The sequence below is a fragment of the Aristolochia californica genome, unplaced genomic scaffold (assembly GCF_029961685.1).
Source record: "Aristolochia californica isolate CCGP_79_NKW_82.1479 unplaced genomic scaffold, dmAriCali1.0.hap1 SCAF_16, whole genome shotgun sequence".
NCBI lineage: Eukaryota > Viridiplantae > Streptophyta > Magnoliopsida > Piperales > Aristolochiaceae > Aristolochia > Aristolochia californica.
The window spans coordinates 18411918-18439736 of NW_027181837.1; the positions used below are offsets into that span (position 1 = coordinate 18411918).

Here is a 27819-nt window from a genome sequence, read left to right on the forward strand (position 1 = left end):
GATAGTTGTTGATTGAATAACTGAGATAGTTGTGGATTGAACGGATGTGAAAACCGTTGATCGGATGACTGAGATAGCCGTTGATTGAATAACTGAGATAGTTGTGGATTGAACGGATGAGAAAACCGTTGATCGGATGACTGAGATAGCCGTTGATCACGATTGGACAGTTTAAGATAATATTTCGTACCAAATGGTTTTTTTGTATTGGAAAAAGAAATTGTCAATAAATAATTATATATCTATGTAATACTTGACCGAATTTCTGATAAAAATAATGCTATTTAGATCCCACAAGAATGTTGCCTTTCTAATGTCACGATAAGCAAAGATTTTATAAGAATATATGAATAAAATGTTGTAATTAATGTGGGTACGTGGGTGGGTCGGTGGCCAATGGAGACGAATCATTCCCTAGATGTGTTTTTATGTGTACCCACTCCATTCCACCCTCCGTCCCCTAGACCAAAGCAATTACGACTTGTGCTATCCCTAGCTCTCCCCTGGTCAACCTTCGTCTAGATTGTTTGGAGAATTTCATCGAATACTTACAAGTCGCAGCCATCATCACATTTCTCTCTCCCCTATTCTTCTCCTCATCACAGCAGCGACCAACCTTCGCCGCTTTCCCTTGCTTAATCCAAAAGCGATCACTTCAAGATGGATCTTGATCATACGTGTAACACCGGCCTTGCTCTTGGGTTGGGATATCAAACCAGAGGAGATGAACAAATGAGGCCCAAGCGGAGTTTCAGCCAGGTGTCTGCGGTCACCCAGGAGCCTTCCCTCACCTTATGCCTCGCAGATGAGTCGTATCTGTCGTTGAAGAAGCTTGATGTCAATAAGAGTATCGGGGGTGGGGAGGCGGGGGACGCACGGCTGTCCTCCCCTCACAGCACCGTTTCCTCCTTCTCTAACGCCCATCATGAGAGCTTTCTTACTAGTGTGAAGAGGGAGAGGGAGACGGGGAGTGAAGACGGCGAGCTGGAGAGGCTCTCGTCCAGAGTTAGCGACGAAGACGAAGAGGGTAGTAGTAGGAAGAAGCTTAGACTCACCAAGGAACAATCTGCTCTATTGGAGGATAGTTTCAAAGAGCATAGCACCCTCAACCCGGTAATAATCAACCTTCTCTGATTATCTGTACTATTTTAAAGAGTTTGTGAAACACACGAGAAAATTATTGTTGATTTCTTTTATAGAAATTAGAAAAAAACCAACTGGAAATGGTATTTGATCATGTATGGGTTTTCTTTTCTCTTCCGATCAACAGAAGCAAAAGCAATCCTTGGCAAAGCAGTTGAATCTCCGACCACGACAAGTCGAAGTCTGGTTCCAGAACAGAAGAGCCAGGTTGGTATCTTCTGCAAGTATTTGATCAACCATCTGTACTTTATCCTTCTCCTGAGACGTAAAAGCTAAATCCTTAGTGGATTGAACAATTAAGAAGCGATGGGTGGGTGTTTTTGACAGGACGAAGCTGAAGCAAACAGAAGTAGACTGCGAGTTCCTGAAGAGATGCTGTGAAACTCTAACGGACGAGAACAGGAGGCTCCAGAAGGAGCTGCAAGAACTCAAGGCTCTAAAATTTGCCTCTCCTTTCTGCATGCAGCTGCCGGCTGCCACCCTCACCATCTGCCCATCTTGCGAGAGAATTGGCCCCGAAGCCGCCGCAGACGGATCGACGAAGAGCCCCTTTGCAGTACGCCCCAGATCTCATTTCTACAATCCCTTCACTCATCCTTCTGCTGCATGTTGAAAAGAAAGAATCACACCTTTTTCTGTGTATTGCTTTCGATCTAACAACACCCTTTTTTTTTTTTTCCTGTGTGTAGAAAAATATAAATGCTTAATCAAGAATTAGTTTCATGTGTATGATCTATTTAAATCAACTATGAATCTTCAAGCGTTTTTTTTTCTTCTTATCTTTCACTTGACTTGCCCCACAAATGAACTGGTAATTGATCATTAGTTCATTACTAATTACAAACTCTTTACCGAAACTACTGATTGATCTCAAACAATAATCATCACCATTGATCAGTTGTAACAGAAATATGATCGCTTCCATCGCCGCCGGCCGATCAATCGCGACGTAGTGTTGTCTCCGATAAATCAAGATCGCGGAAGTTTATCATCATCTTCGTCCAGGACAGGATTAATCATCAACAGTTAAGATCGTTAACATAATCAAGAAATCATGGACCTGGAGCACCAACCTCCATGGTCTTTTTTATAAAACAAAAGAGAGACAAAAGTGGGGAAAGCTGGTAAGAGAGCCAAAGATAAGATAAGATTAGGGTTATGATTACGTGATAGTAACCTCACGTGTCCCAGGCAAAGAAAGTCAAGACGCGGTTCACGACTCAAAAGGACGAAGACGGAGATGCGTGAGGAACAAGAAAGGCCTAGTGGGCCCTATCTCCACGTGGACAGTGACTTGGATTTGGATTGGAAGGGTGAAAAGGCGCACAGAGCTTTTGCTTTTGATTCTTTGGGAACGGGCGGTGGCTGTGAAGTTACGGGATTGGGCGAGGACACACGTGGTCCACAACGATCCTTGTCAATGCACAGGATAAGGGTGGCCCGCTTTGAGTAAGGCAAGGGTTCCACAAAGCTGGGTCTGGTCAACAATCTGAATTCGTAGGCCTTTTGGTGCCTAAAAGATTATACGATTTTGTTGGTAAGAATTTTCAGCTAAAACAATATTTCCAGGAAACATGTAGTACTAATGGTCCCAAGAAATACCTTTCCAGTGTTTTTTCTGGAAACGACACTAATAGGGCCTAATAGAAAACGAATTTCCTAGAAACGAATTTTCATTCTGTGTTTTCTCTTATTTGGATGTCCATGGAAAATGAGAGAGAAAATGGAAGAGAAATGTAGTTTCTCTTTTTTAGATACACGTAGAAAAAGAAAAAAAATAGTAGTATTTTAAAATTTTAATGATTAAAACTCTCAAGTTTCTATTTCTTTTCTTTTTTTCTCCAAATTTCATCATTTTGTGAGAAATTTTTTATTAACTAAGCTCTTATTTTCTTTTCTCTCAATGATTCTCTACTACCAAATAATAGAAAATACATTTATTTTTCCTTTTCTTTTCTTTTCTTTTCTATGGGTTCCAAACATGTCCTAGAGAGGATCTAGCTCAAGACTCATTGGGAGAAAGCTTCATGGACTTGTCATGAACAAGAAGATTTGGTTGTCCAACACTTTCCATTGCAAATAAAGGCTGAAGGTAACATCTTGAAATCATTGGTTCTATCTTTTAAATCTTTTATTATGTTGTTTTGTAATTTTGTGAGATTGGGAATCATCTTCCCCTCTTCTCTCTCAAATTTGTCCTCTCTCTCTCTCTCTCTCTCTCTCTATCTCTATCTCTCTCTCTCTCTTTCTCCATCTCCTTAGCCATCTCTCTTTTCTCTTCATTCTTCCTCTCTTTTTCTTCTTCTCTTCTTCTTCTTTCCCACCTCCCTCACCCTCTTGACCGAGTACCTATCATGGGATTCTAAATCTAACAACTTTTAACATAAAATTCTCAATCTACCCCCACTTGAGAAGCCAACTGGGCCAACAATGGTGTCATGGTCACAATCCATTAAACATGTTTTAATCACTAGAGACCTTACTGGCTATCTAGATTAGCCACCTATGCAGGAAGATGAAGCCTCTTATCATAAGTGGTTAAAAGAAGACACCACCTTGATAATAAGTTGGTTGATCAATAGTAAGGAAGAGGTGGTCGCAAAAAATTTCATTCACCTCAACTTAGCCAGGTATATTTGGGACACATGCTCGCAATTATACTTGACTCCTAATGGTCTACAAAAAAATTATGGTATATTTTAGGAATTATCTAAAACAAAGTTTGAAGGCTCTCTCCATGAGTACTTTGCTAGGCTTCACGGCTTACTTCAAGTGTGGATTGTAGTTCAACCTTATTCAAGCCATATTGTTACCCAAGCTAAGAAAAGGGAAGACTTTATTTCAACTATATGAGGTTGCCAAGACTCAGGTACTGGGCTCCTCTACCAGACCCTCCTTTAATGATGTATATACAACAAAGTTACAGTTACCGGTCAAGGCACCTCCTCACAACAATAAAATCCTAAAACACCATAGCTATGAATCTTGAAAACCAATGCTCTGATACCATATTAATTTTTAGGACTCCGTTGATTAACTCATAGAGAAAAAGAGAGAAGACATATTGAGGGAAAAACAGAAGGAAGAGTGAAGTTATGTATTTGTGTACAAATCCTCTCCCTGAAGCTCTATTTATAAATGATAAAACGTACAATATTATAATTATGCTTTTCACCCTAGAAGAGTGAAGAAGAAACAGGAAATTTAAACTAATCATATTAGTGCCATCTGTATAAGATGACTTTTTATTTACCATCATGCCACATCTTTTGGACATGTAGGCCTTCCATGGTTGTGTGGGCTTGAACCCATCTTCTAACACTCTTGGATGTGTGGGTCTTCCTTGGTCATGTGAACTTGAACCCATCTTTTAACACACCTTTTTTGGATGTATAGGCCTTCCTTGGTCGTATGGGCTCGAACCCATGTGAGTAAGTCGATACAACTCCAAAGAAAGCTTATTTTATTTTCTTGTCAAATGTTATTGTATTCTTCTTAGGTTAATATTAAATTATATTATTTATGAACAAATATACTTGTTGGAATATATGAATAAATTGGAGTGCCCTTGATGTAATTAGTTTATGTTTTTTTGTCTCTTATTCACTTTTACTAAGGTGAAGGGTATTCTTGTAATATTAGTTTTTTTATATCTATAAATACAACTTAAGGGGGAGAGTTTTGACAAGTCCAAGACCCTATTCTTCCTCTCCTTCTCCTCTCATATAGTCTCTTATCTCCTCTCTCTCTCTCTTGGACTTGCTTTTCTTCTTTCTCCCCTTTGGCTAATTTTATTGTCTATGGAATCCTGAAAATCAATAATATTCACTTAAAATTTATAGGAGAATTAGGAATGCACATCAATAAACTAACAAGCAAACGAAGGAAACTGCCATCTTGAACCGGATCCGTATATGGTTACGAATTTCAAACCTTGAAACAGGAACCAGACCAGAGCGAGCCACAAACTCGGTGCCTGAGTGATACCGAAGAGGTTCAGCAGATTCGCTTGGAAAATGGGTATAAGCGTATAGTAAGGCTGGCGAGGAGCGACTGAGAATTGAGTTCTTCTCATAGAAGGCAATTGTCCAATACAACGAAGAGAAGAAACAAATTTTGAATTTGATTAACGGCGCCATTGACGTTCAGGTAGATCTATATATTTTCGTCTCTTCTGTTTTCCTCTTTATATTCTTCTTCCTTGAGTGAAGAGAGGCAAGACTGTTTGTTGCTCTATTGTTTCACTGCCGTTGGTCTTCTATTGGATTGTTCAACTGGTATTGTTGGTATCAACATTGTTTAATTAGTTTCCATTGCTTCTGTTCACGTATATTCTGATGGGACGTTCGAAAGATCTTGAAGCAGCTCGTATATGCCTCGTGTTATGTCTTGATCGAGTTACTTATCTTTTGAAATTCGGGAATTTGAATTTGACTGGCTGAGTTTGAGCTTCTGTCCGCCTAATGCTGTGCTTTAAATTTCGAAGTTACTTGCTTGGTTCTCCAATACTGTTAAGCCCCGCAAATTTGAGTGAATAATTATCATCATATAGATGTCTTTTACTTGACTGATATTTATAGTGGATTTCTTGCACGGAAGGGTTTTCACGAGTATCATCTGGGGTTTGTATGTCTGTAACTGTACCTTTCCTTTTTTCAAATATCTTTTTTTTGTTGAAATTTTGTCTTTTTAAAATATTCGTCTTCTCATGTGGAGTTCGTGGCTTAGTGTTTCGTAGCCCAAGGAGGTTTTCATCTCTTTCCAGTGGCAAGACTAAAATGTTTCCTTTCTGATCCTGCTTCTGATCTATCCCATGTGGAGCTAGGTTTGATTGATGAGGGTGGCTTAGCTGAGTTGGGTTTAGGACTCTGAGGTTTATCTCAATTTTATTTAGGTCATTTTGTACCCATCATAAACTTGTCAACCCTTAAACCATAAAACATTAGGTTTACCGATATGTCAACTGCAAATGAGATTTTGCTCCAGAAGTTACAGCTTTATATTCAACTTATTCCTACCTGGCATCAACTGAGTAGAAGAAAAAGAAGTATGTACTTAGGCTTGCCATATCATTATCATTAAAATTCAAAATTCTGACTGTTGTTTGCATTACAATGTTAAGAGTACTGGTTGAACTAGCTAACTGTTGCATGTTCTTCTTTTTCTTCAGCATGGCTTTGACAAATTTCATCCTGACTGTTGCTGGGGTTAGTGCTGCTATTCTTCTCCTTCGTAGTGATGTAAAACATTCTGCCGCAATTTTTCGACGCAACGTTCGCCAAATTCGTCATTGGCTTGAGGAAGAATCTGCTTCAACCTCCAAGTATGATTCTATTTTATATTTATAAGTTATAACATTAAGAGATTAAAACAAAGGAAGAAGAAGGAAATCAAGAGGAATTTGAGAGGGAGAATAAGGAAGATGGTGCAGAACACAAGAGGTTTTGATTAGGGATGAAGTTCGATCCCTTACCCTCTCTTATATCACTTAATTCTTAAACGTAAAAAATTCAAAAAATCAGGTTTTTTGACACGTCAGCTGAGTGACCCAGATTTTAACAGGTTGGGGTTGGGTCTGGTGGTGGAACTTGTGCCTTTTGTTTCAGGTGAGTTCCCTCAAACCTGCCTTCAGTCTGGCTCCGGACTTGGGTTGAATCGACCCGATTAGGGCAACCTGACCCGGATTCAGGTCCTGATCCAGGTCGGAAAACTTTGACAGTAATACTCTTCTCTTCCTTAGTTACAAATAGATTAGTATTCTAAGTATAAAACTAAATCTAATGGCAGAGTTAGAGAGGGAACAAGCGAGGTAAATTTTGTAAACCACTCATAATGTGAAATTACAATATTGCCCTCTCTGCATATAGCTCCCAATACTTCCTGTCAAGTTAGTTCTGACACAAAGACACAAACTCTTTCTTCCCCAGTGCTTTAATGAAGATCTACCTAATTACCTACAAACTTGATATATATGATAGTAATTTTGCCACTCATAACCATATTTTTTATGAAGTGGCAATCAACTTCAACGTTATTTGTCCTCACATGGAAGACTAGTGTGAAATTGTAGTATAATGGGCAGTTTGGTCTTTTTATATGGTTTGCATATTTCAATGAGAGTACTATCATGTTCAGAATGTTTATACGTGTCTATGATCCATTTTTTTATGTTGTGTAGAGGTGTAGATGGGTAGTTATAAGGTGTTAAGTATAAGGGAGGTAAATGTGTAACTGCCCCTTAATCTTACTTAAAGTGAGTAAGAAGGATTAGTGGTCGAATTCCGAACCCCAAGGAGAGCTCTTCTCAGGCTCTCTTTCAGCTCTCCTTTCTCATGTTTCTTCTTTCTCTCTTCTCTCATTCTTCTATTTCTCATTTCTTGACATGGTAACAGAGTAGTAGAGTCCCGATTTCAAGTTTATGAAGTGTCTCTTCTTCCTTCTTTGATCACAACATCTTCTTAGAAAAGGGGATTTCAGGTTTCCATATTGACTAGGAGTCGAGGTTTATTTTTTGAGTTATTTTTCTACTTTAACCCTAGTGTTGATGGTTTCTACTGCTTATTGAGTCGTTCTATCTTTGATTAGATCCCCAAGAGGGTCTTTTGACTTGGGATTACCCCATCTGCCAGGTGCACAAACTTGATATTGTGCTTTGTGTCTGTGTCACTTCTTGATAGGTTGACATCAGCCTGTTTTGTGCCAATTTTGGCAGTTTAAGGCTTGATTTATACATATTCCATGCTTGTTGTATGTTGTTGATGCATATGCGCATATTTGATCAAACCCTAATTTTGTGAAGTGGGGCCCACATAGTTTGCACAGGCATATAATTGTGGTTAAGTTTTTTGGTTGAGTTTTGGTTGTGGTTTGTGCTTATGGTTGATTCTAGTGAAATAATCAACCCCCAAAGGACTTTGGAGGCTCTTAAGGCAAAGATACAATTCTGATTACTACAAAAAGACTGAATGAACAAAATTATCTTAGTTGGTCCAAGTCAATTCGCATCTACCTTAAAGCCTAACGGAAGTCAAAATTCATTATAGATGATCCACCCGTTCCTCTTACTGATGATTAGGAGTTGATGATAGCCAGGTCATGACTTGACTACTTAACAGTATGGATTCAAAATTGAGAAATCAGATTATGTATTGTGAAACGGCCAAAGAAATGTGTGTGTCTTTGGAAGCATTATATTCATAGGAAAACAATTTATCTCGAGTTAGAAGTTGTATGCTAAACTCTTTAGCCTTAAGCAAGGTGAAAGAACAATTACTGACTACTACAGAGAATATTTTTGATAATTTAATGTTAGTTTCAAGATGAACAGTCATTTGAAATGTGTAGGTTACCATTTCAAAAAAAGTGTAGGGTTGGGTAAATAGAAGAGTAGAGAGAAGATTTAGAAGAGAGAGAAAAAGGGACCAGTACTCAATCAGGGGTCTGAAGTTAATCCTTTATCCTCTTTGTTGACTCACATAAGTTCCAATCAGGAAAAAAGATAGAAATACCCCCCACACTAGAATACAATCCTTTATGACTCCTTGTTCAGAAATAACTAAAACACTCAACTAAGTTAACTAAGTGAGAGGGTAACTAAATTTCTCATTCACCCATAAGCACAATGACTAAAATACCTAGAAAGATGCATTGAACAAAATGACTTGGGAGCCACATTTCTATCTAATTCAACTGCTAGTTCTTGATGGCTGTGCATTGTAATCTACGGTTGTATGATTGAAAGGTGTCATTCTCAAATTCTTAGGTTTTTCAATTTTGCATGAAAATTATCAGTGTTAGGTCCCTAAGGCGTAAACCTAGAAGACACATGGGGCTGAATAGGTTTTTGCATGCAAATTCAGAATTTAAAATCTTTGGTCAGCTTTGGTCCTGAAGGACATTGCCAGCAAGAGCAGCACTCTTAACTTCAATGAACAAGTATGCAAGCACACAATTAAGCTACATAAGCTAGACCCAATTGGATACACAACCCAATTTCACCTTGGCCACAAAGTTCATACAAATGATTGAGATGGTTTTAAGATTTGCTTGCTTACAATCGGCTGTGCAATCAATGCTTTTTAATAGGCTGATTATACAACAATAAGCACAAATAAAAATAACACCACATATATGTGCCCTTTTAAGTATGATAACAGCTCAAGATGCTTATATAATGTGAAACTCAAAAACAAATTTGCCAATCCAAATATAGATTTGAAAATAAAAGCTCAAATAATAAATTTGCCTGATAGAGAGATGGATTTGAAAATATTATCTTAAAATTCATTTACCAAACTATAATGAGCAATTTGGAAGTTTGACGGCCGAAGTTTAGTTGAGACGCCATGCAAGTACAATGATAGATTTGAAACTCAAGAGTTCTATTGTATTTGGCTAAGGAAAATGCAACTCAATGGAGAGACAAATTAAAATTCAAGCTTAAGAATTATTTTGACAATATGAGAACATTAACTTTAGCTTGATTCAGAAGCTCAAGCAATCGATTATTTAAAAATAAAGTCTAGCTTACCAAAAGTGCTACATCCATGCAATGAATTGAAAATACAAGCTCAAACAAATTATGCTAGAGTATGAATTGATTTAAAAATCAGGGAGCAATACTTTTAGTGTGAAATTATGCTAAGATAATCAAGAATTTAAAATTAATTAGTGCTGGATTACTTGGCTCTTCAAAAAACAGTGACAGGTAGAGCCTTTGGGTTGATTATACAACCTTTACAGGTGATTCAGAAGTGTAAGAGTTCCTTGGAGTTGTCCTCCTTGTTGTGGTTGTTATTGGGAATAGTCTCATATTGATTAGTGTTACGAATTGTTGTCTATTTATAAGGTTGAATAATAAGCATCCTAAGTGGCTAATCATTTTGGAATGGAATCGGGTTCAATTATAACATGGTATTACAGAAAAATTTTGAGTGGACCTGACCTAGTGTGCATGCCGTTGACTTTGTACCCCATGTATGTTGTCTATGTCTCAAGTCAATTATCCATATGTTTAAGCTTGTATATGAGAGGGGTGTTAGTAGGAGTAGTCCACATTGATAAGTGTTAAGAAATGTTGTCTATTTATAAGGTTGAGTAATAGGGTTCCTAAATAGCTAGTCATTTTGGGTGAATCCTAGCTTAATATTAACACCACAATACTATCCCATTTACCTCTAGAACCAATTTTCTACCCCCAAGCTATCAAATCCCCTCATCGGTGGGCTGCCACGTTGTTTGAAAATCCAACCCCTCCTATAGAACAAGACATGGACTTTGGTGCCTTAGACTTCTTGTCTGAATGTGATTGGATGCACATGGGTTTATAAACTTAAGATTAAACCAAATGGCAAGTTGAACAGCATAAAACGCATCTCATTGCCAAAGGCTACACTCAACAATATGGCCTTGTTTACAATGAAACTTGCAGTCTAGTTATGAAGCCTCATCAATGGGCTTGTCTCATCTTCCACTTGCAGTTTACAATATGGCCTCGTTTACAATGAAACTTACAATATGGCCGTGTCTCATCTTTCCAGTTGCAGTTCCTCATCAATGGACACTCTGACAACTTGACTTAAAAAATGCATTTTGACTTGGAGATTTACATGAAGTATTTAGAAACAACCAATGGGCTTTGTAGATCAATATTTCCTGGTTATGTTTGTAAATTACAGACAGCCTTTTATGGAAAATATTCCCCTAAACTTGGTCCTCATACTCAAGTAAATACCATGGTTCTCAAGGGTTCTACTCAAACAAGTCCAATTCGTACTTGTATATCCGCCATACAGGTAATCATATTACTATAGAGTTGGTCTACGTTGATGATTTAATTATCATAGGAAGTCATACTATGCAAATCAACTGCCTCATTCACTCCCTTACCACTGCCTTTGCCATGACAGATCTTGGAGACATTATTTTCTGGATGTCCTTGTCAACCGTACTTCAGATGGGCTCTTTCTTACTCAAACAAAGTGTATCTTGGATCTCTTAAATCAATTACACATGCAAGACTACAAGCCTGTACAAACTCCTATTACTTCTGACGCTAATCTCTCTAAGATCCTGGGATCACCTCTTGCCAATCCCATGGATTATTGACGTCTGGTTGGCTTTCTTCAATTTTTTTAACATGACTCGCTCTCTTATCTCCTGTGCCACAAGTTATTTAAGTTGTTTCATGCATGCTCCTGTCAATACTCACATGGTTGCTTTGGTAAAGAATACTGTGTTATCTCGAAGGCCTCTTGAACTATGACCTTCTTCTCCCAGCTACACATGCAGAATTAATCCTATACAATAATGCTGTTTGGCTGGAGATGTGGATGACATTTCTTGCACTACTGGATTTTGTTTATTTTTTGGGCCCTAATCTGATTAGCTGGTCCTCTAAGAAGCAACCTGCTGTCTTCTGTTCCAGCATTGAAGCTGAATAACGGGCTGTTGCTACATCCAATACATCTCGGCCACTGCTCAGTCAAAGTGATAATCTCTTTGCAAAATATCTAGCAAACACATTCATATCATCCAATTTTGTACATGAAAAATTCGAGCAGGACAACTTCAAGTGCAGCTTGTTCCTTGTTCATCCAATTGGTTGGTGTGCTCACTAATTGTCTTTCTAGCACAGCTTTTCAAGATGCCTGGTACAAGCTTCTTGTTTGCTTTCCATCGTTTAGCTTGAGTAGGGATTTAGCTACCACAACTCGAGCCAACGAATTGGTCCTCAACTACAAAGAGTGGGAATTGGTCAGCCTCATCCAACTGAAATACATTTCTGGTGTCTGTATCCAGTTCTGGCTTCCGTCATTTATTGTAACAAACTCTCAGCCTCGACTTATGTCGCATTTCTAGGTCGAGTTGTTTGAATAACATCTTCTGTTCAATGATGTTTTTTACTACTGAAACTTCTGTTCATGACTTGTTCATACAACTTATATTTGTGCAAACAAGATCTAGTTTTTCTCCATGTAATTATGCCCTTTTTTCACTTCTGGTTTTCATGTATTTGCTTCAATTATTTGAATACTCATCTACCATTCAAATAGGGATGTTGTGGGGGTTTAAGATGCTTTTTAGACTTATCCAAAACTTACTCCAAACATGTGGTTAGTTCCAAGTGTTTGTTATCATAAAAACTTGGTAGGAGATCTTGAGAATCAGTAACAAACCTAACTAGTGGACACGTGACTCGTATATTAGATATCATAGTATCATCACTTCGATTACTGCCTAAAGTCTGAAGATATCCTAGGTTACTGTTGTTTCCTCAATTACAAGTCACAAGAAATGATATTGTGATTGGCTTGGCCATTGACCTGGAAAGGTGGCTGGGTCCAGTTTAACTGGTTCAATCACAAAAAGTTTGGCTGTTGAATTGGCAATGTAATCAACATAATATCGTAAATTTGAAAACTTTAAGAAATAAACAAAAAAGATTGAGGAAGACGGTCCTTTCAACTCTGGAAGGGAGGGAGAGGATGGTCCATCTCCCTTCTCTTTTCTTCTTTGTTGGGTATTGGGGGGGGGGGGGGGGGGGGGGGGGGGGTGGTGGGGGGTGGGGGGCGTTGTTTCTTCACTATTGAGGAGGGTCCCTACCTTCCCATCGCCCTTGGCAGGGAGAGGGGCCCTTTTAGTGCCAAGGATTCTGGCTGAGTCAGTTGGCTCAACGCTTTTGAACTGGACAAGTCAGCAAGATTAACAGTCAAACGAGGGTGGGCTCTTTTGCTACCAAAAGGTACGAGCTGTATCTGCTGGTTTTGAGGGTATACCTCTTCAACTGGACAAGTCTACAGTTTACTGGTTAAACCACATAAGCTGGCTGGCTAAGTTTGTTTTTCTTTTATTCTGGTTCTTTAATTTTCAGAACTTGTAGAGGGACTGGATCCTGTTGAAACCCGTTCAATCGCTTGATCTGATCTAGGTCTGGTAAAACTGGTCACATGTTATTAGTCCTTTTTTGATATATTGTGATGATTCTCCTTGTGAAGAGATAGTCCCATTGTACGCATTTGCTTTATTTTGTCATTTTTGTAACATTAGATGATGAGGTTCTACTGCTCTGTCATCCCTGGGAAGTTACTTTTTCTTGCCCCTTTCTTTTGTGGACTGGAGCTTCATTCGGTGATCATAATCTGTATGCAACTAACATTCATTTAAGAAATATAATTGCTTGTTTCAAATGGGTGTAGCATTACTCTTTTGCCTTGTTTGTATGTTATACGTTGAAGCTATTTGCAATTATATTTTTAATTTGTTGGTCTCAATTTGCAGGGCTACAGAGAAAGCAAAACCCAGAGAATTGGAATCACAAGTCCCAGACAAGGACATTCCCAAAGACAAATACTGAATACATTCTGGGGGAAATCTTGTATTCAAAGTTAATCCTATTTGGACTATTAGACTGATATAAATGGAACAGAAGCAAGAAGCCCTCTTAGTTTAGTGCTGACATTTGTCGTCAAGGATGATGTTATAGTGCACATGCTTAGTTTCTGCTGTCAGGTACATCGTGACTTTCTTTTTGTTGATATTTTCAGTTGGCTCTAGTTGTAGTTCTTCAATTCGTGAACTATGTTAGAACATAAGCTAAAGACTTGTTAAGATCATTCACATTTGACATTCTGTGGAACGATTTGATCTTTGATGATAGTGTTGATATGTGAGATGTTAACATGATGGTATTAACGAGAAAGCTGCTTAGGGTCAACCTGTTTTGGATGTTCTTGTTAGATCGAACATCCCCAACGAGCTTGTTGGAATTGTTTCTTGAAATGTGAGGAAGAAGAATGTGTTCCGTAATTAGGCTTCTACAAAAGATAGAAGAAAAGAATGCTGATTTGGGTTCTATAAAAGAACTCAAAGAGTGTTGTGAAAGTGGAAGAGGGAAGAAGAATCAAGTTCCCTCCGCCTGCCCTGCAAAGGTTTGTAAAGTATGATTTACCTCAATTGGAGTATCTACAGGTTTTACTCCAAGTATCCAATTTCAGACAAAATATCAGTGACATATTTTCTTTGAATAACATCATACCCATTTTGATCTTTGCCACTTCAATACCCAAAAAATATTTCACTTGCAAAATGTTTTATTTAGAAATACTTTTTATGTATTCTTTTACCTCTAAAATAACAACATATACAGTATAGATGATCATACCAAATTTCTTCTTGAATAAAGACATGAGTGTCTGAGCTTGATCTATTAAAACCAAAACCACATACAATATAGCTGAATTTATCAAACCAAACTTGAGGACTTTGTTTCAAACTATACAAGTGTTCGCATAATCGACATATCTTGTGTTCCTCCCCTTAAACAACAAACCCAGGTGGTTGTTCCATATATACTTAATGAATGATATCACCACAAAGAAAACCAATCTTAACATGTAGTTGGTGCACCTACCAATCTAAGTTAACAACCAAAGAAAGGATAATGTGGATAGAGCTCAATTGAGCCATAGGAGAGACAGTTTCAAACTAATATACTCTATATGATTATGTATAGCCTTTGGCAACAAGCCTGACCTTATACCTTTCTAAGGATCCATCAACATGGTATTTAGTTGTAAATACCCACGTGTAACCAACTATATCCGCTCTTTGAGGGGGGAAAATGTAATGTCTATGTATTTCTAAAGATAAGAGCATCCATTTCCTCTTCCATAGCAGCCTTACAGGAGGGAATAGTTAAGGCTTCATTATGAAATTGAGTAATAGGTATAAATGACAAGAAAAGCAAAGTTTCTAAATGAAGGAGAGAGAAAATCAAAATTAACATAGATAAAAATGGGGTGCCGAGTACAAGACCATTCAGATGTCAATGAGAAAGTGTAGATCAGATGGATTTGAGTGAGAGGGTTGAAAGCAATTGGGGTGATGAGAAGTTGGAACCAAAGCATCTTCAAGTAATATCTCATAAATTAAGGGGGAGTTAATTACCATGCATATAAAAATCTAGGGGGAGTCAATATTTAGAAAGTTAAGTCCTTGTGATATGTTAGATTCTAGGGTTCCATCACTAGAAGGTCTAGGTTTAAGGAGAAGAAGAAGGAGAAAAAGAAGAGAAGAGAAAAGAGAGGAGATGAGTAGACGTAGATTTAGGGTTTCTCAAGGGTGAAAAAGAGCAGTCTAGGGTCTCCCCCTTATTTCCATATTTATAGATAAGAGGGCTGAATCCCTAGTACATGTGATGATAAAAAAAACTCAAACTTAAATATAAATACATTCTATGCCACTGGTTTACTTAATTACATATAAAGCCATTAATTCCCTTTTAACATTCCCCCGTCAAGCTAATGAAAAAACATAAAATATTCCTAACTTGGAACACGTATTAGATAGAAACTTTGCAAGGATAACCTTTGTAAGGATATCTGCTAGTTGATTTTAAGAGGGTATGTAAGCATTGGTATAACACTAGCTTGTAATTTTTCTTAAATGAAGTGACAATCTATCTATATGTGTTTAGTTCTTTTATGGAATACTGGGTTGGTTGCAATGTGAATGACTGCCTGATTATCACAGTGAAACTTCTTCAGCTTTGTTGTTTAGAACCCAAGCTTAGTCACGAAAGACTTGAGCTATAATAACTTACTTATTGCATGTGCCATGACTATGTATTTGGGATCAACACTTGACTTAGCCACAACATTTTATTTGTTGCTTATCCATGTGACCACATTACCTCCTACTGAGGGACAATATCAAAGGGTGAATTTTCTATCATCAGGGGAACCTACCCAACATGCATCTACAAAACCCTCAATATCAGTATGTTCATGATATTCAAACAATAATCCTTGTCCAGGCCCGATCTGCATCTACAAAACCCTCAATATCAATATGTTCATGAGATTTAAACAATAATTTTTTTTAGGATTTTTCTTCTAATACCAAAGAATTCTCTCCAAGGCCATCGAGTGAGACCGGTGAGGTTGATGCATGTATTGACTAACTTATAATCTTGAAACAAGGTTCAACCAGTATTAAGTCTCATCAACACTCAATGCATTACAACAATGGAGCAAATTCGTGTGAGAGGCCATTTTTAAATGAAGGTCTACCTTACATAAGAGCAGGTAACGAGTCAAGGTAAGATCATGAAGTTGATTTTTATAATTTTATTTATAATTTTTTTGCTATTTTGATTATATATTTCTTATTATTTTAGCATAGTTATCCTTTTTATCCAATCAGATTATCCCTTGAAATTTAACGTCTCTTAGGCATGGTTGTTAATTATTATCAGCTGGTAAAGACGCTTCGGCGCCTCGTCCTTGTAGCCTTGTAGCTGCCGTAGGTAACTGGGAAACAGGCCTTCACGGCAGAAGATCATCCCCGCGAAAATCTGTTGCAGGCAAAATATCATTCACCCTCTTCCTGACGGTGCGACCGAAGAAGATCCGTATCCAATGATCACCTCAGTCCAAATGCCGGCCGTGCCGGCTCTTTTCTTTTGTCATGTTGTTCCTCCGCCCAGTCCCAATACACATGTCACTGTCTCCCACGCTTCTCCCTCTCTACTGCGGGGCGAAACCTCTCCACAGGCAGACCCGTCTATTGCAGCTGCACTTCCGTCATGGGTTGTGTCCTAGCCAAGCCGTCGATGAACTCCCCGCCTTCTAGTCTAGAGAAGATGAAAGTCCAAAACGGGTATGTGGGCAGTGGTGGTGGCCGTAGGACCATCGGTAAAGAACCCACACGAATTTCTGACAGGATTGCCCGGCAAGAAGAGTTGGTTCATCCTACTGTTGTACTCTCCTCTGATGTAGGTGGCAGTGGGAGGAGATTGTTGACCAGAGAGGACGAAAAGGTTGCCAATAGCCGTTCTTCTAGTGGCGTTGGTGGTAATGTTTCACGTAGGATTCAATCGAAAAGGCCGTCGGGAGGAATAGACGAGATGGTGGACGGCTGGCCGCGCTGGCTTACCGATAATGTCCCACGGGAAGCTCTTGTTGGATTGATTCCAAAGAGTGCCGAAGCCTATGATAAGCTCGATAAGGTAATTTACACTCGTACCGCAATTTGTTGCTTTATCTTTTTGAGTGTGCATCACCGAACCTTTCTGTTATATGAAGAGATCAGAGGTAAAAAGCCACTGGAAATTGGTTGAGGTGTCATTTACACGTTGTAACTGAAGAAAGCGAGTTTATACTTATGTGGTTGTAAATTAAGTATTACATTGATTAGAATCATGGTTCAAGAGGTTTCTTGCATCTCAACTAAATTTTGATCGAGAAAAAGGAAATGTTATTTATGATGCTCTAGCTCTCAACAGAGTAAGAACAGTGATCTCTCCTATCCAATATTAATATAGGTTGGTATATCTCTACTTGGACGGGGAAACTATAAAATTCTCCTTTTGAAATTTATTTTCTTAACTTCCAGAGTAAGTCCTTCAGAGCCTGTCATATGAAAGAGCTTATCATATGAGTTAGTAATTTTTTCAGTTATAATTCTGTCTTCATGTCATTTTCTTTGACTAGAATTTTCAAGGTTTATTAATTCCTGTTGGGATAGCGATGACTGACTATCTGAACCGTATCTTCTTCATACATTGTGCTGCAGGTAGGCCAGGGAACCTACAGCAATGTGTATAAAGCTAGAGATCGAGAAACTGGCAAGATTGTTGCTCTGAAGAAGGTCCGCTTTGATACATCTGATGCTGAAAGTGTGAAATTTATGGCGAGAGAGATCATGATATTACAGAAACTCAATCATCCCAATGTGGTCAAGCTTGAAGGACTGGCCACCTCTAGAATGCAATACAGTCTTTACTTGGTTTTTGATTTCATGCAGTCTGACTTGGCTAGAGTTATTTCTCGTCCAGATGAGAGACTCACTGAACCTCAGGTTTGTAGACGGTTTTATTTTAAACAATGAATTCTAATAGATGAAAATACAAGGACCGGCAGGTACTATGCATTGTTTCATCGGGAACAGTAATGGTATCCAATAACAGGACTTGAATCTGATTGACTTGAGAGATAAAGGGTATTACCTATGGAAATGGCATGGCATAAATCATCTTAGTAGATTCTAAAATTTGATTAATGAAACTTACTACTGTTATTTACTTGCAGGTCAAATGCTACATGCAACAGTTGCTGGCAGGTTTGCAGCATTGCCATGAGAGAGGAATCCTACACAGAGACATTAAGGGATCTAATCTCCTAATTGATAAAAACGGCATGCTGAAAATTGGAGATTTTGGCCTTGCAAATTATTTTAATCCCAACCAAAAACGTCCTCTCACATGTAGAGTTGTGACTTTATGGTACAGAGCACCTGAGCTGCTCTTAGGTGCCACCGATTATGGAGTTGGAATTGATCTTTGGAGTGCAGGATGCCTTCTTGCAGAGATGTTTGCAGGGAGGCCAATAATGCCAGGGAGGACTGAGGTATGACAAAATAGTAGGGATATAAGTATGAGACTTAACTTAGACTGCACACCAGATGATAGATTTAATAAGGATAGTTTTATTTTTATTTTTCCCCCAAGTGAAAATTTCTATGTTTTGGTGTTTTCCATAAGAGGACATAAGTATCACCACCTATTTCTAGAAGTGGACACATTCTAACCAGTTTAAACGATTCTGTTAGAATTAACAACCAAGCATAGTGATAGAAGTCTTATTTCTTAAATAGTCTCACATTGGCCATGCATGGGGGAAGCTAGGAGATTAAAAAAACAAAAGGGGGAAGGAATCTTAAGCAAAAAGGGTGTGAGTCTTAGGAGTTCTAGAGTTCCTATTTGATGTAATATTTAGATTGAAAATCTTAGTTAAAGTAGGAGTTTCCTATTTGATGTCTTAGACAAATTATAAATGAAGGAAGCTCGGCAAGGGCAAGAAAGACCTAAGCCTTGTTTCTTTTTTCCTTTGTTTCTTCTCTTCTCTCTTTTTCTACGCATGTGCTATTTTACTCTCTCTCCCTTATCTATTCTTCGCTCTCTCTCTCTCTCTCTCTCTCTCTCTCTCTCTCTCTCTCTCTCTTCCTTCCTTCTTCCGTTCTCTTACATTTACTTCTTCTCTAGATTTGTCCATGCTCCTCTAGATCAATTTTCTCTTGCATTCGGTTGAAAAGCTTGGACCTTTTTAAGGAGGGTCCTATCAAAATGGTATCAGAGCAAGCCTTCCTAGGGTCCTTTTCTAATCATGCTGATCACAAGAAGTTTGGACAAAGAGATAGAGGATGCTGCTGGCCCTAGCAATGATGATCTGGCTGTAATTCGTGCTAAGCTGGAAAAGATGTCAACTTGGAGAGAGCAGATATCAACTATAGGGGTAAAACTGTATTCTTTAACAACCCAAGGTGAAAAGCTCAAACTTTGAATGGGTTCCCATGGAAGAAAAACTCTTAAGACCTTCCCCCTCTCATCAGCCTCCTGACAAAGAAGCTTTTTCCAAGTTAATACCTACCATAGCCTCTTAAGCTTCTCCGCCACCACCCTTGTTGTCCATGTCAACCATCCTCAACTCCTATCCTCATAAGAATTTTTTTTCGGATCCTAAACCTCACTCACCTTTCTCAACCCACATTCGCACCAAGCCAAGCTTCTCCTCTGCCTCTCACCAGCCCGCCTCCTACTTTTTATCCATCTCAACAGCTCTCTTTCCTCCACACCTAAATCCTCGTATTTCTCACCCCTAAAACCATGAAATGCACCACCAGCCCATGGACCACCATACTACATGCCCATTTCCAACCATTCACGTCTATGTCAATCCCCTCCCATATTACCACTCTATCTCCCAAGCCAACCTAAACTTGACTTTCACCACAAACACTAAAACTTCCCCTGAGTACACCTTCACCCATATTACCAACTAAGCCCTCACACTCAGCACAACCACCCTCCATTGATCAATTTCCCTCACGTTCTAACTCCTCACAACTAAGGGTAGCTACACTTGTTTTTTATATGTACAACATAGATGATGACCCAGTTGATTGGGCCTACATGGCTGAAAAATCCTTTGCTTTCCATGCAACTGAAGATCACAAAACACTCCTAGCATCCTTTCACTTGGTAGAGGATGTTCAAAGATGGTTCCAGTGGCACAATAAGGCCAACCCTTTCCTCTCTTGGTAAGTGTTTGTGCAAGCCCTTTGTGTTTGTTTTAGACCAGCTCAGTATCAAGACTTTGATTCTCTCTGAACCAAGCTCAAGCAGACAGATTCAGTTAAGGACTACCAAGCTGAGTTTGAAAGAATTGCAAACAGAGTTCAATGGCCGAAACACATCTGGGTTGGAAGTTTCATTGAGGACTTAAGCTTATGTTGGCAGCCAAAGTGAGTGTTTCACCCCAAAATTCTGATTCAGACAATTCACCATGCTAGAGTTCAGGAAAAAAGATTGTCACTCCTACAGTCCCTACACAGGACCCTTTCCTGCCATTTCATTTCCCTTTTCCAACAACATCCAACACAACTGCCCTAACTGAAGGGAGTTTACCTCAGAGACCATTCAACAACCTCACTCTTGAAGAGATGGAAAAGAGACAAAGCAAGGGTTTATATTTTCATTGCAAGGGGAAGTTTATTCCAGGTTACAGGTACAAAAGACTTCAGATGTATCTTCTCAAGGAGGAGAAGAAATCATTACCTCAAACCGTTGTTACAGTAGAAGACTCCTTCCAACAGTTCCCTAGTGTTCAACATTGAGGGCCAGTTTGGTCTTCCAGGGGGGTTGGAATGATAGAAGTCATATTTCTTAAAGTAGTCTCACACAAGTCATGCAAGGGAGGAGCTAGGGGAATCAAAGAATTAGAAAGTTTGGAGAAGAGTAAAAAAATTTGAAAGTTTGGAGGTGTTATTTCTTTTTTGCCTTGTTTCTGTCTTCTTTCTCTCTACTCTTGCCCTATTGCTCTCTCTTTCCATTCTGTATTCTCCTTTCTCCAAATGGGCTCTCCCTCTCTCTTCCTTCTCTTCTCCTCCCATGAGACCTCTCTATCTCTCTCTTTCCCTTCCTTCTTCCCTTCTCTTATCTTTACTTTTTTTCTAGATTTACCTTTACCCTTTTTGAGCCCTCTTAATCACCCTCTTTCAATCTTCTTTTGCACTTGGCTGAAAAGATAGGACCTTTTCAATGTAGGTTTTATTATGTAGGAATCAACTTCTAAATTAAGTTATAAAAATAGACTGACTTCATTAATTTTAACACAGGAAATAAAGACATGTGGCCTAAATACCCATGGAAATCTACCAAAGACATGACAACGTCACTGATCCCTTGTTATAATAAAACAGACAGAATTTGGCAAAACATCAAATTTGCAAAGAAACTTGGAGTGTGCACAACAAAAGTTTTTTATCATGTGATAACAACATTGTGCACAAAAAGCACCAGAGCTGAAGAAATTCTTCTGAAAACATCAAGGGATTTATGCAACTTTGTTAGTTGTTGAAGTTCAACTTATACTTGTTGAATTAGGAATATTCCTGGAAATTTGGTTACCCTAAAAAAGCACCAAAGTTGAAGGGATTCATTGTAATCATCAAGGGGTTTTGCAAGTTTGTTAGTTATTGAATTAGGAATATTCCTGGAAATTTGATTTTTTGGGTCATGAGTTTACATGATGTGCATCCATTTTTTGCTTTTCAAATATTTTCTGCACATTTGAATTTATGATGCATTAATCCATGGTTGAATATGTGCTTATTACAGAGTTTGTATCCATGAATCAAATAATCAGCTCCTAAATCTTTCTTTATATTTTATGCATTCAGGTGGAGCAACTCCATCGAATCTTTAAGCTGTGTGGATCACCATCAGAGGATTACTGGAAGAAATTGAAGCTAAGTACAAGCTTTCGACAACCACAACCGTACAAACCTAGTATTCAAGAGGCTTTTAAAGAGTTTCCTTCCTCTTCCTTGGGACTTTTATCCACTCTCCTAGCTCTCGATCCGGTATATCGTGGCTCTGCATCTTCTGCCCTTCAAAATGAAGTATGTTTCACTCAGCAAGTGCTCTTTTTTTTTCTTTTTATTGAGAGAGTGGAATATCGAAAAATTAACTGTGGAATTACTTCTATTTTAAAGTTATTAAATTTATGCGATCAATACATGTGACTGGTCAACACTGTCATTTACAAGAGAGATGTCCTAGATAGGTTAAAACAAGTCGAAGCTCATGTTACCCAATTATGATGCAGATTTCTTTACAGGATAAAACAAACAGCTGAACTACACTAGGGAGGCATATGACTGTTGGCGTAGTGAACAAAATCACTTATATTTCAGTAACCCTCATGAAATTTTCTCATTGCCTTCCTCTTTCCTTTTGGATATTTTCATAATATTTTTGTCATAAAAGAAAATAACGGCCATAAGCATTTCTCTGAAGCATATAAATAGTGCCAACTACATTATTACCAAGGGGGAGTAGATCTTTAGGAGGTAAGATTGTTATGTCGATGTCATTAGAATGCCCCAAGCAAATCTTTGACTGGTATTTTTTTTTTTTTTTGAGTGAAGACTGGTAATGATTTTTGAAAGTCAAGTGTTCTATACTCTTTTATCCTAATGAATTTGTATGTCGCTTACAGTTCTTCAGCACAAGTCCATTGGCATGTGACCTTTCGGGTCTTCCTGTCATTTACAAGGAGGAAGATGACACAACAGTTGTGCCCTATGTGAGAAGAAAGTGAGTTTCTCATTGAAATTCACTCATTAATATAATTTGTCTTGATGTGAGTGATGTACCATGATGCTACATGATTTATATATGTCTGCAACAATTTTAATTAAACTTTCAGGACTTTAGCTGAAATTTGTCAAATAGCAATAGGAATTCTATTGCAGCCCATGTCACATATGCCTGCAGTTAAGTTTTGTATGAAGCTGAATGCTTTTCTTCATCACCCATGAATTTCTCTAGTTGAATTAATGCATCAAATGTTAAAAACATGTTAGAGATGAGCACAATCACAAAGTGCCAGAGTTTGTCATGTATTTGATGGTTGGAACTGATTACTGCTGGAGTTTGCTAATATTTATTGGATGGTCTAATAGGAGCAAAAAGCACAAGTGGTCTCGTAAACGACATTCAGAGCAAAGGCCGAAGGATCAAGTTGTGGAAAACCAGAAAGGGGATTCTGGATCTTTCAAAGAGGTAAAAAAACAATCTCACTATATAAACTTTGGTTTATTTGAGGTTTATCAGTCAGATGTTCAGAACTTGTTGTTATGATCCCATAACTACAAAGGTTAGCTAGGTATCAATCACAACTTTTGTGCTTACCAGTTGAACCAGTACTGTTTCGGAAAGGTCCTGTTACTGAAGTAGCAGTTTCCTTTTTAGGTGGGCTTGTGGAAATCCCCACAATCATATTAGTTTTGTCTCTATTTCTGAAGTAAAAGGTTAAATTACTGAGTGATGCCAGAGACATTATATTTGGAAGTATAATGCAGCAGCTAAATTGCCATGTCATTTACAGAGTCATCCAATCACAAAGTAAACTATCCAGAAGTAATGGACATATCAGGCATTTTGCATGGTAATTGTCTTCCCACGCAGTTGTCTTAATAAATTACATGATTAAATAATTTCTATTGCCTTTAGAAGCAAAGCAGTGAAGTGCCTCGAGAAAACATTGGTTGATGGTCCCGGAAGAAACACTTGCTCTCTCAATTCACCTAGTTGTCCGGCCCTGAGGAAACACCTAGACAGATTAGTGTTTGACGTGACTCAACTAAACCAACTTATTACTCAAAGTTACGTACACAGCTTAGAGTTTGAGGTGACCGAACTGAATCCTCTGATTTGCTCGTAGTAAGTTTTGAAAAGTCTGCATGTCCTGAGCTTCCCAAAAGGGTCATAATTTTGGGTGGTTATTGCAGCATCTGATTATGGTATATGATACATGATACAGGAGAAGAAGAGTGGAGAAGCAAACTCCAGCCAAGAGACAGGAAGCAGTACTGGAAGTGCATCTTTCTCTAAGCCTGTCAAGCGTGAAAACAGTGGCTCAACTCAGTTCCTTTCACCCATCATACAACCCCATTTTTTGAAGAAATCAGCTCCAAGAACAGAAGGCCATCCTTTGGCCCGCAAGAATATTAAGAACTTGCCTCCTCCTTTATTACCCATATCCAAACTGAACAAAGGTGGCAACAAAGAAGATGAGAAAGTATTTCGATTTGGATTGAGTCAGAGGTCAAATTCCACTTCAGATTTCCGAAAACTAGATGAAGCCAGGTTGCAGAAATATTATAGTGTTTTGGAGGATTAAACGTGTTATACTGTAAAAAAATTCTGCATTTTCGTTCTCTTTTCATTTGCACTTGCTTTTGTCCGTCGTATGTACAAATGAACCGTATCCAGGTCTTCAAAGTTATTCATGCGTAATTCAGATCCCTTCATGTGCTATATACGTTTACTCTTTGAACTCTATAAATAATACATAAAGGAGGATTAGTAAAAAGCTCACAACCCTAATCCTCTCTTCTCTTCCGAGGAGCTCTCTCTCTCTCTCTCTCTCTCTCTCTCTCTTTTCCTAATTCAGCTGTCCCTTTTCTCTTCCTCTCCTCTTCTTCTCTTCTCTTCTCCTTTTTCTTTCTTTCAATACCTCATGTTAAAGGCATAAACACCATGGAATCGTGAATATAACATGGTATCGGAGCAGTATTTTCAGGATTCTGTGTCCAAGGTATCTTCTTCCTCTTGATTGCTTGTCATGATAAGCTTTGATGCTCTTGGAGTGGTTCGATTCCTATTGAGATAAAGTTTGTTCTCTGAGATTAATGACTGAATATTATGCGTTTGAATGAAAGCTGGAAGGTGCTTGCTTTATGTCCAATTTGTGCATGAAATTTATATATTATAGCTCTACAAAAAAAAAAAAAAAAACAAAGCATACCGATTGTATGGAAAAACTTGGTTTCCTTCCATTACTGGTAGCTTCGACTCATAACATGCTTTGTGCTTCTTGTTGCTGGATTCTCTTGAAAGATTGATCTTTAAGAAGTTAAGTTGATATGGTCTTGAGTGTTTGAAGGATTATGATTTTTTTTTTTGCATGAGCCACATAAATTCTGGGTTTATTTCATCTACATACCAGAAGTTCAACAACAAGTCTTGGTCAAAAGGCGTGCGAGAGATTGCGAATGTAATAGGGTATTACACTTGGCTTAAACAGAGTTAACATTTTTTTTTTATAATTTTAGCTAATAGAGGATATGAGTGAAAGTTTTTTGAGTATGGGTTCTTGGGCAGTGATTATTGGTACAGGAACATCGAGAACAAAAAATCTTGTCCTCCATGTGGTGTGTGAATTTTTGCTTATATCTTTCCTTTTTATTTTTACAATTGGCACTTCAATTTTATTTTTTATTCTCAATTAACCCCCTTCTTGAGAATTCATCAGGGACAACAGTCCCAGAAACGAGATCGAAAGCCTCAATGCTACCATAATAGGTCCTTAAAATCTTTGAAGTTATGATCAACAACTCACAAAATTTAAGTATTTTCTCAAGAATTTTAGTTAAGATTTCATTGACTTCTACAAAAGAGGTATTTTTCCCACTTCATCGGCTCAATTGTTGAATGTCGAGAATTGGTCTATTTAAGTTGTTTTCACTCTAAAACAACATCTTTGTTGACTCCTAAGGCCTCCACAACCACTCCAAGATGCACATTTTCTTTGAAATTAGATTTGGAGATTGATTTGGGCAATTGAAAATGTAATCTCCTAAATACATCCGAGCTTATTGATTTAACATCTTTTGCACTAGAATCTTTGTTCACACACATTGAAATCATTTATATATTCTAACATACTGATTTATCAAGGCATTTAATGGGGCTTTTGCATAATTTTAGAATTTGGGAGTTGTAATTCAAATCCAAGTTTCTAAGTTCTTTTGTTTTAAAAATATTCAGATTGAACTTGGTCATATATAATGAACTTGTACTTCTAAGCTGAAATTTATTAAGTTTAGATTACTACTTGTGGGTTTATATTTTTAAATTATTATTTATATTGAGCTGGTTTTTATGATTTTTTACCCTATTTGAAAAATTAATGTGATCGATTTTGAGCATTGATTTTAAAATTTGGTCATTTAAGGCCGATTGAGCTACTAATTACATAAAAAAATGTACTTAGGTTAGTGTACCTATCTACTTGTACTATTAAATCTACCTATTTGCAAGGTTTTGTAAAGGATTGAACTACACATTAAGTAACCCTTTTAAACATCTGTCTTCCCTCATATTGGTAAGACCGTCCTTATCTCAAATTGTTTGAGAAGAACCTATGTGGTTGAGGAGTAAAGGCTGATACTCTTTCTTTGTTTTGTGTGAGTCACAAGTCCCGCTTTCAAATCCCCGTGCGTTCACATATTTGGCGCGGGGACTTTGCATTTGCATTTGTATTTGGAATTTGTTCTGGGTTTAACCCGGGGGTTTGGTTTGCGGGGGAGTGTTGGAATATGTTGGTGATCTGTGTTATGACCTAGTCTTCCGCACCTTAAAAGGTTAACCTATTAAGTGGGACCTAGGACCCACACTTACAATGTGTAGTGACTTGTTGGAAATCCCTCAGTTAGTTGTTACAAAATCCATTTGTGGGTCTAAGTTGTGTATAATTTGTTATTGTAAATCTCTATGAGAATGTGCATTGTAAGTTAACTATTGTGGTCAATTAAGTGGCAAGAATCCTCTTGTCGATAACAATGCAGATGTAGTTTATTGAACATAGTAAATTAACTTTGAGGTGCAAATACTTTAGGAGTAAATTAACAATTCAATATACTTTTATGGTGAAAATAGATTTGCTCATTGAATCATCTAAAAGTATGAATACACATAAATTAAAAAAAAATAGTAAAAATTAGCATAAAAACCTCCATTTTCTCCCTTCCTCTCCCCAGTTTGATTCCACATAGGACCTAACAAAAAATTTAATCCAAGCATGGACCATATCAAATGAACAATGTGAAGCTTACCGTGATATAATATTAATCACAGGCTTAACGCTTGCCCTGATATAATATAAATTCATATATAGAGTAAAGTCAGGTCAGGAGGCTGATCTGAGTAAACAATGTGAAGCTGTATTTAATGGATCTTTCAAATCTGAAGTAACAGCGCCGTCTACTTTCCAGCTGATTTTACAATGGTGATGAAGCATTCATCAGATTTGACGTCCACTCCTCCTGATGAGGAAGACTGCATCTCCAGGCTAAAAGCAGAAGCATGATTGCTCGTCTGGTAAAAGCATCCATGTTTCCTGCTCGGGGTTAATGTTCCCTCAGTGTCTTCCATTTTTTATCAAATGAACACTTGCAACCCACCCCCAGCAGCCAGCTAATGCATCCACTACCAACCCATTGTTAAGCAAAGAGAAGCATTCTATGAAGACTTTTAGGTTGAGTTTGAAACAAAAACAGTGAGAAGAAGAAAACAAAAGGTTTTTCTCTTATTTGAATGGCCATGGAAGAGTGGGATATAATCACGCTCAGGTTGAAACACACATTTGAAGATCAAAATGTGGAATTAAAAGCACTCATCATTCAGTTTAAAAGATGCTTATAGGGGGTGGGCATGGGTTAGGTTAGGGACCAATTTCGCAAAATTCAAACTTCTGTTACTAACCATTACGCCAAAAGACCTGTTTGTTAGCGAAGACACAACATACATATTAAAGATAAGTCATTCTA

General features: G+C 38.0%; 3 protein-coding genes across 3 annotated transcripts; all 3 read left to right on the top strand.

Annotated features, from left to right (window-relative positions):
• Positions 1-660: 660 nt before the first annotated feature.
• On the top strand, positions 661-1813 carry LOC137953924 (homeobox-leucine zipper protein HAT22-like). The gene is made up of 3 exons (XM_068801483.1): positions 661-1113; positions 1271-1350; positions 1471-1813. Exons 1-3 carry the CDS (start codon positions 661-663, stop codon positions 1754-1756), a joined length of 819 nt encoding a protein of 272 aa, XP_068657584.1. The 3' UTR covers positions 1757-1813.
• A 3240-nt stretch (positions 1814-5053) lies between these two features.
• Positions 5054-14005, top strand: LOC137953940 (uncharacterized). The gene is made up of 3 exons (XM_068801503.1): positions 5054-5292; positions 6314-6466; positions 13423-14005. The coding sequence occupies exons 2-3, from the start codon at positions 6315-6317 to the stop codon at positions 13496-13498; spliced, it is 228 nt and encodes a 75-aa protein (XP_068657604.1). The 5' UTR covers positions 5054-5292; position 6314; the 3' UTR covers positions 13499-14005.
• A 2428-nt stretch (positions 14006-16433) lies between these two features.
• On the top strand, positions 16434-24498 carry LOC137953034 (probable serine/threonine-protein kinase At1g54610). Its single transcript, XM_068800218.1, has 7 exons — positions 16434-17152; positions 17719-18003; positions 18234-18551; positions 21883-22104; positions 22704-22801; positions 23170-23269; positions 24030-24498. Exons 1-7 carry the CDS (start codon positions 16730-16732, stop codon positions 24387-24389), a joined length of 1806 nt encoding a protein of 601 aa, XP_068656319.1. The 5' UTR covers positions 16434-16729; the 3' UTR covers positions 24390-24498.
• The last annotated feature ends 3321 nt before the right edge of the window (positions 24499-27819 follow it).

What these genes read in the sequence shown, in the direction of transcription:
- LOC137953924 (XM_068801483.1), top strand. Translation starts at nt 661, where the DNA reads ATGGATCTTGATCATACGTGTAACACCGGCCTTGCTCTTGGGTTGGGA. An exon ending in AGCATAGCACCCTCAACCCG is followed by an intron (nt 1,114 to 1,270) that starts GTAATAATCAAC and finishes TCCGATCAACAG; the next exon opens with AAGCAAAAGCAATCCTTGGC. An exon ending in TTCCAGAACAGAAGAGCCAG is followed by an intron (nt 1,351 to 1,470) that starts GTTGGTATCTTC and finishes TGTTTTTGACAG; the next exon opens with GACGAAGCTGAAGCAAACAG.
- LOC137953940 (XM_068801503.1), top strand. Translation starts at nt 6,315, where the DNA reads ATGGCTTTGACAAATTTCATCCTGACTGTTGCTGGGGTTAGTGCTGCT. An exon ending in GAATCTGCTTCAACCTCCAA is followed by an intron (nt 6,467 to 13,422) that starts GTATGATTCTAT and finishes CTCAATTTGCAG; the next exon opens with GGCTACAGAGAAAGCAAAAC.
- LOC137953034 (XM_068800218.1), top strand. Translation starts at nt 16,730, where the DNA reads ATGGGTTGTGTCCTAGCCAAGCCGTCGATGAACTCCCCGCCTTCTAGT. An exon ending in AGAGACTCACTGAACCTCAG is followed by an intron (nt 18,004 to 18,233) that starts GTTTGTAGACGG and finishes ATTTACTTGCAG; the next exon opens with GTCAAATGCTACATGCAACA. An exon ending in CTTCTGCCCTTCAAAATGAA is followed by an intron (nt 22,105 to 22,703) that starts GTATGTTTCACT and finishes TGTCGCTTACAG; the next exon opens with TTCTTCAGCACAAGTCCATT.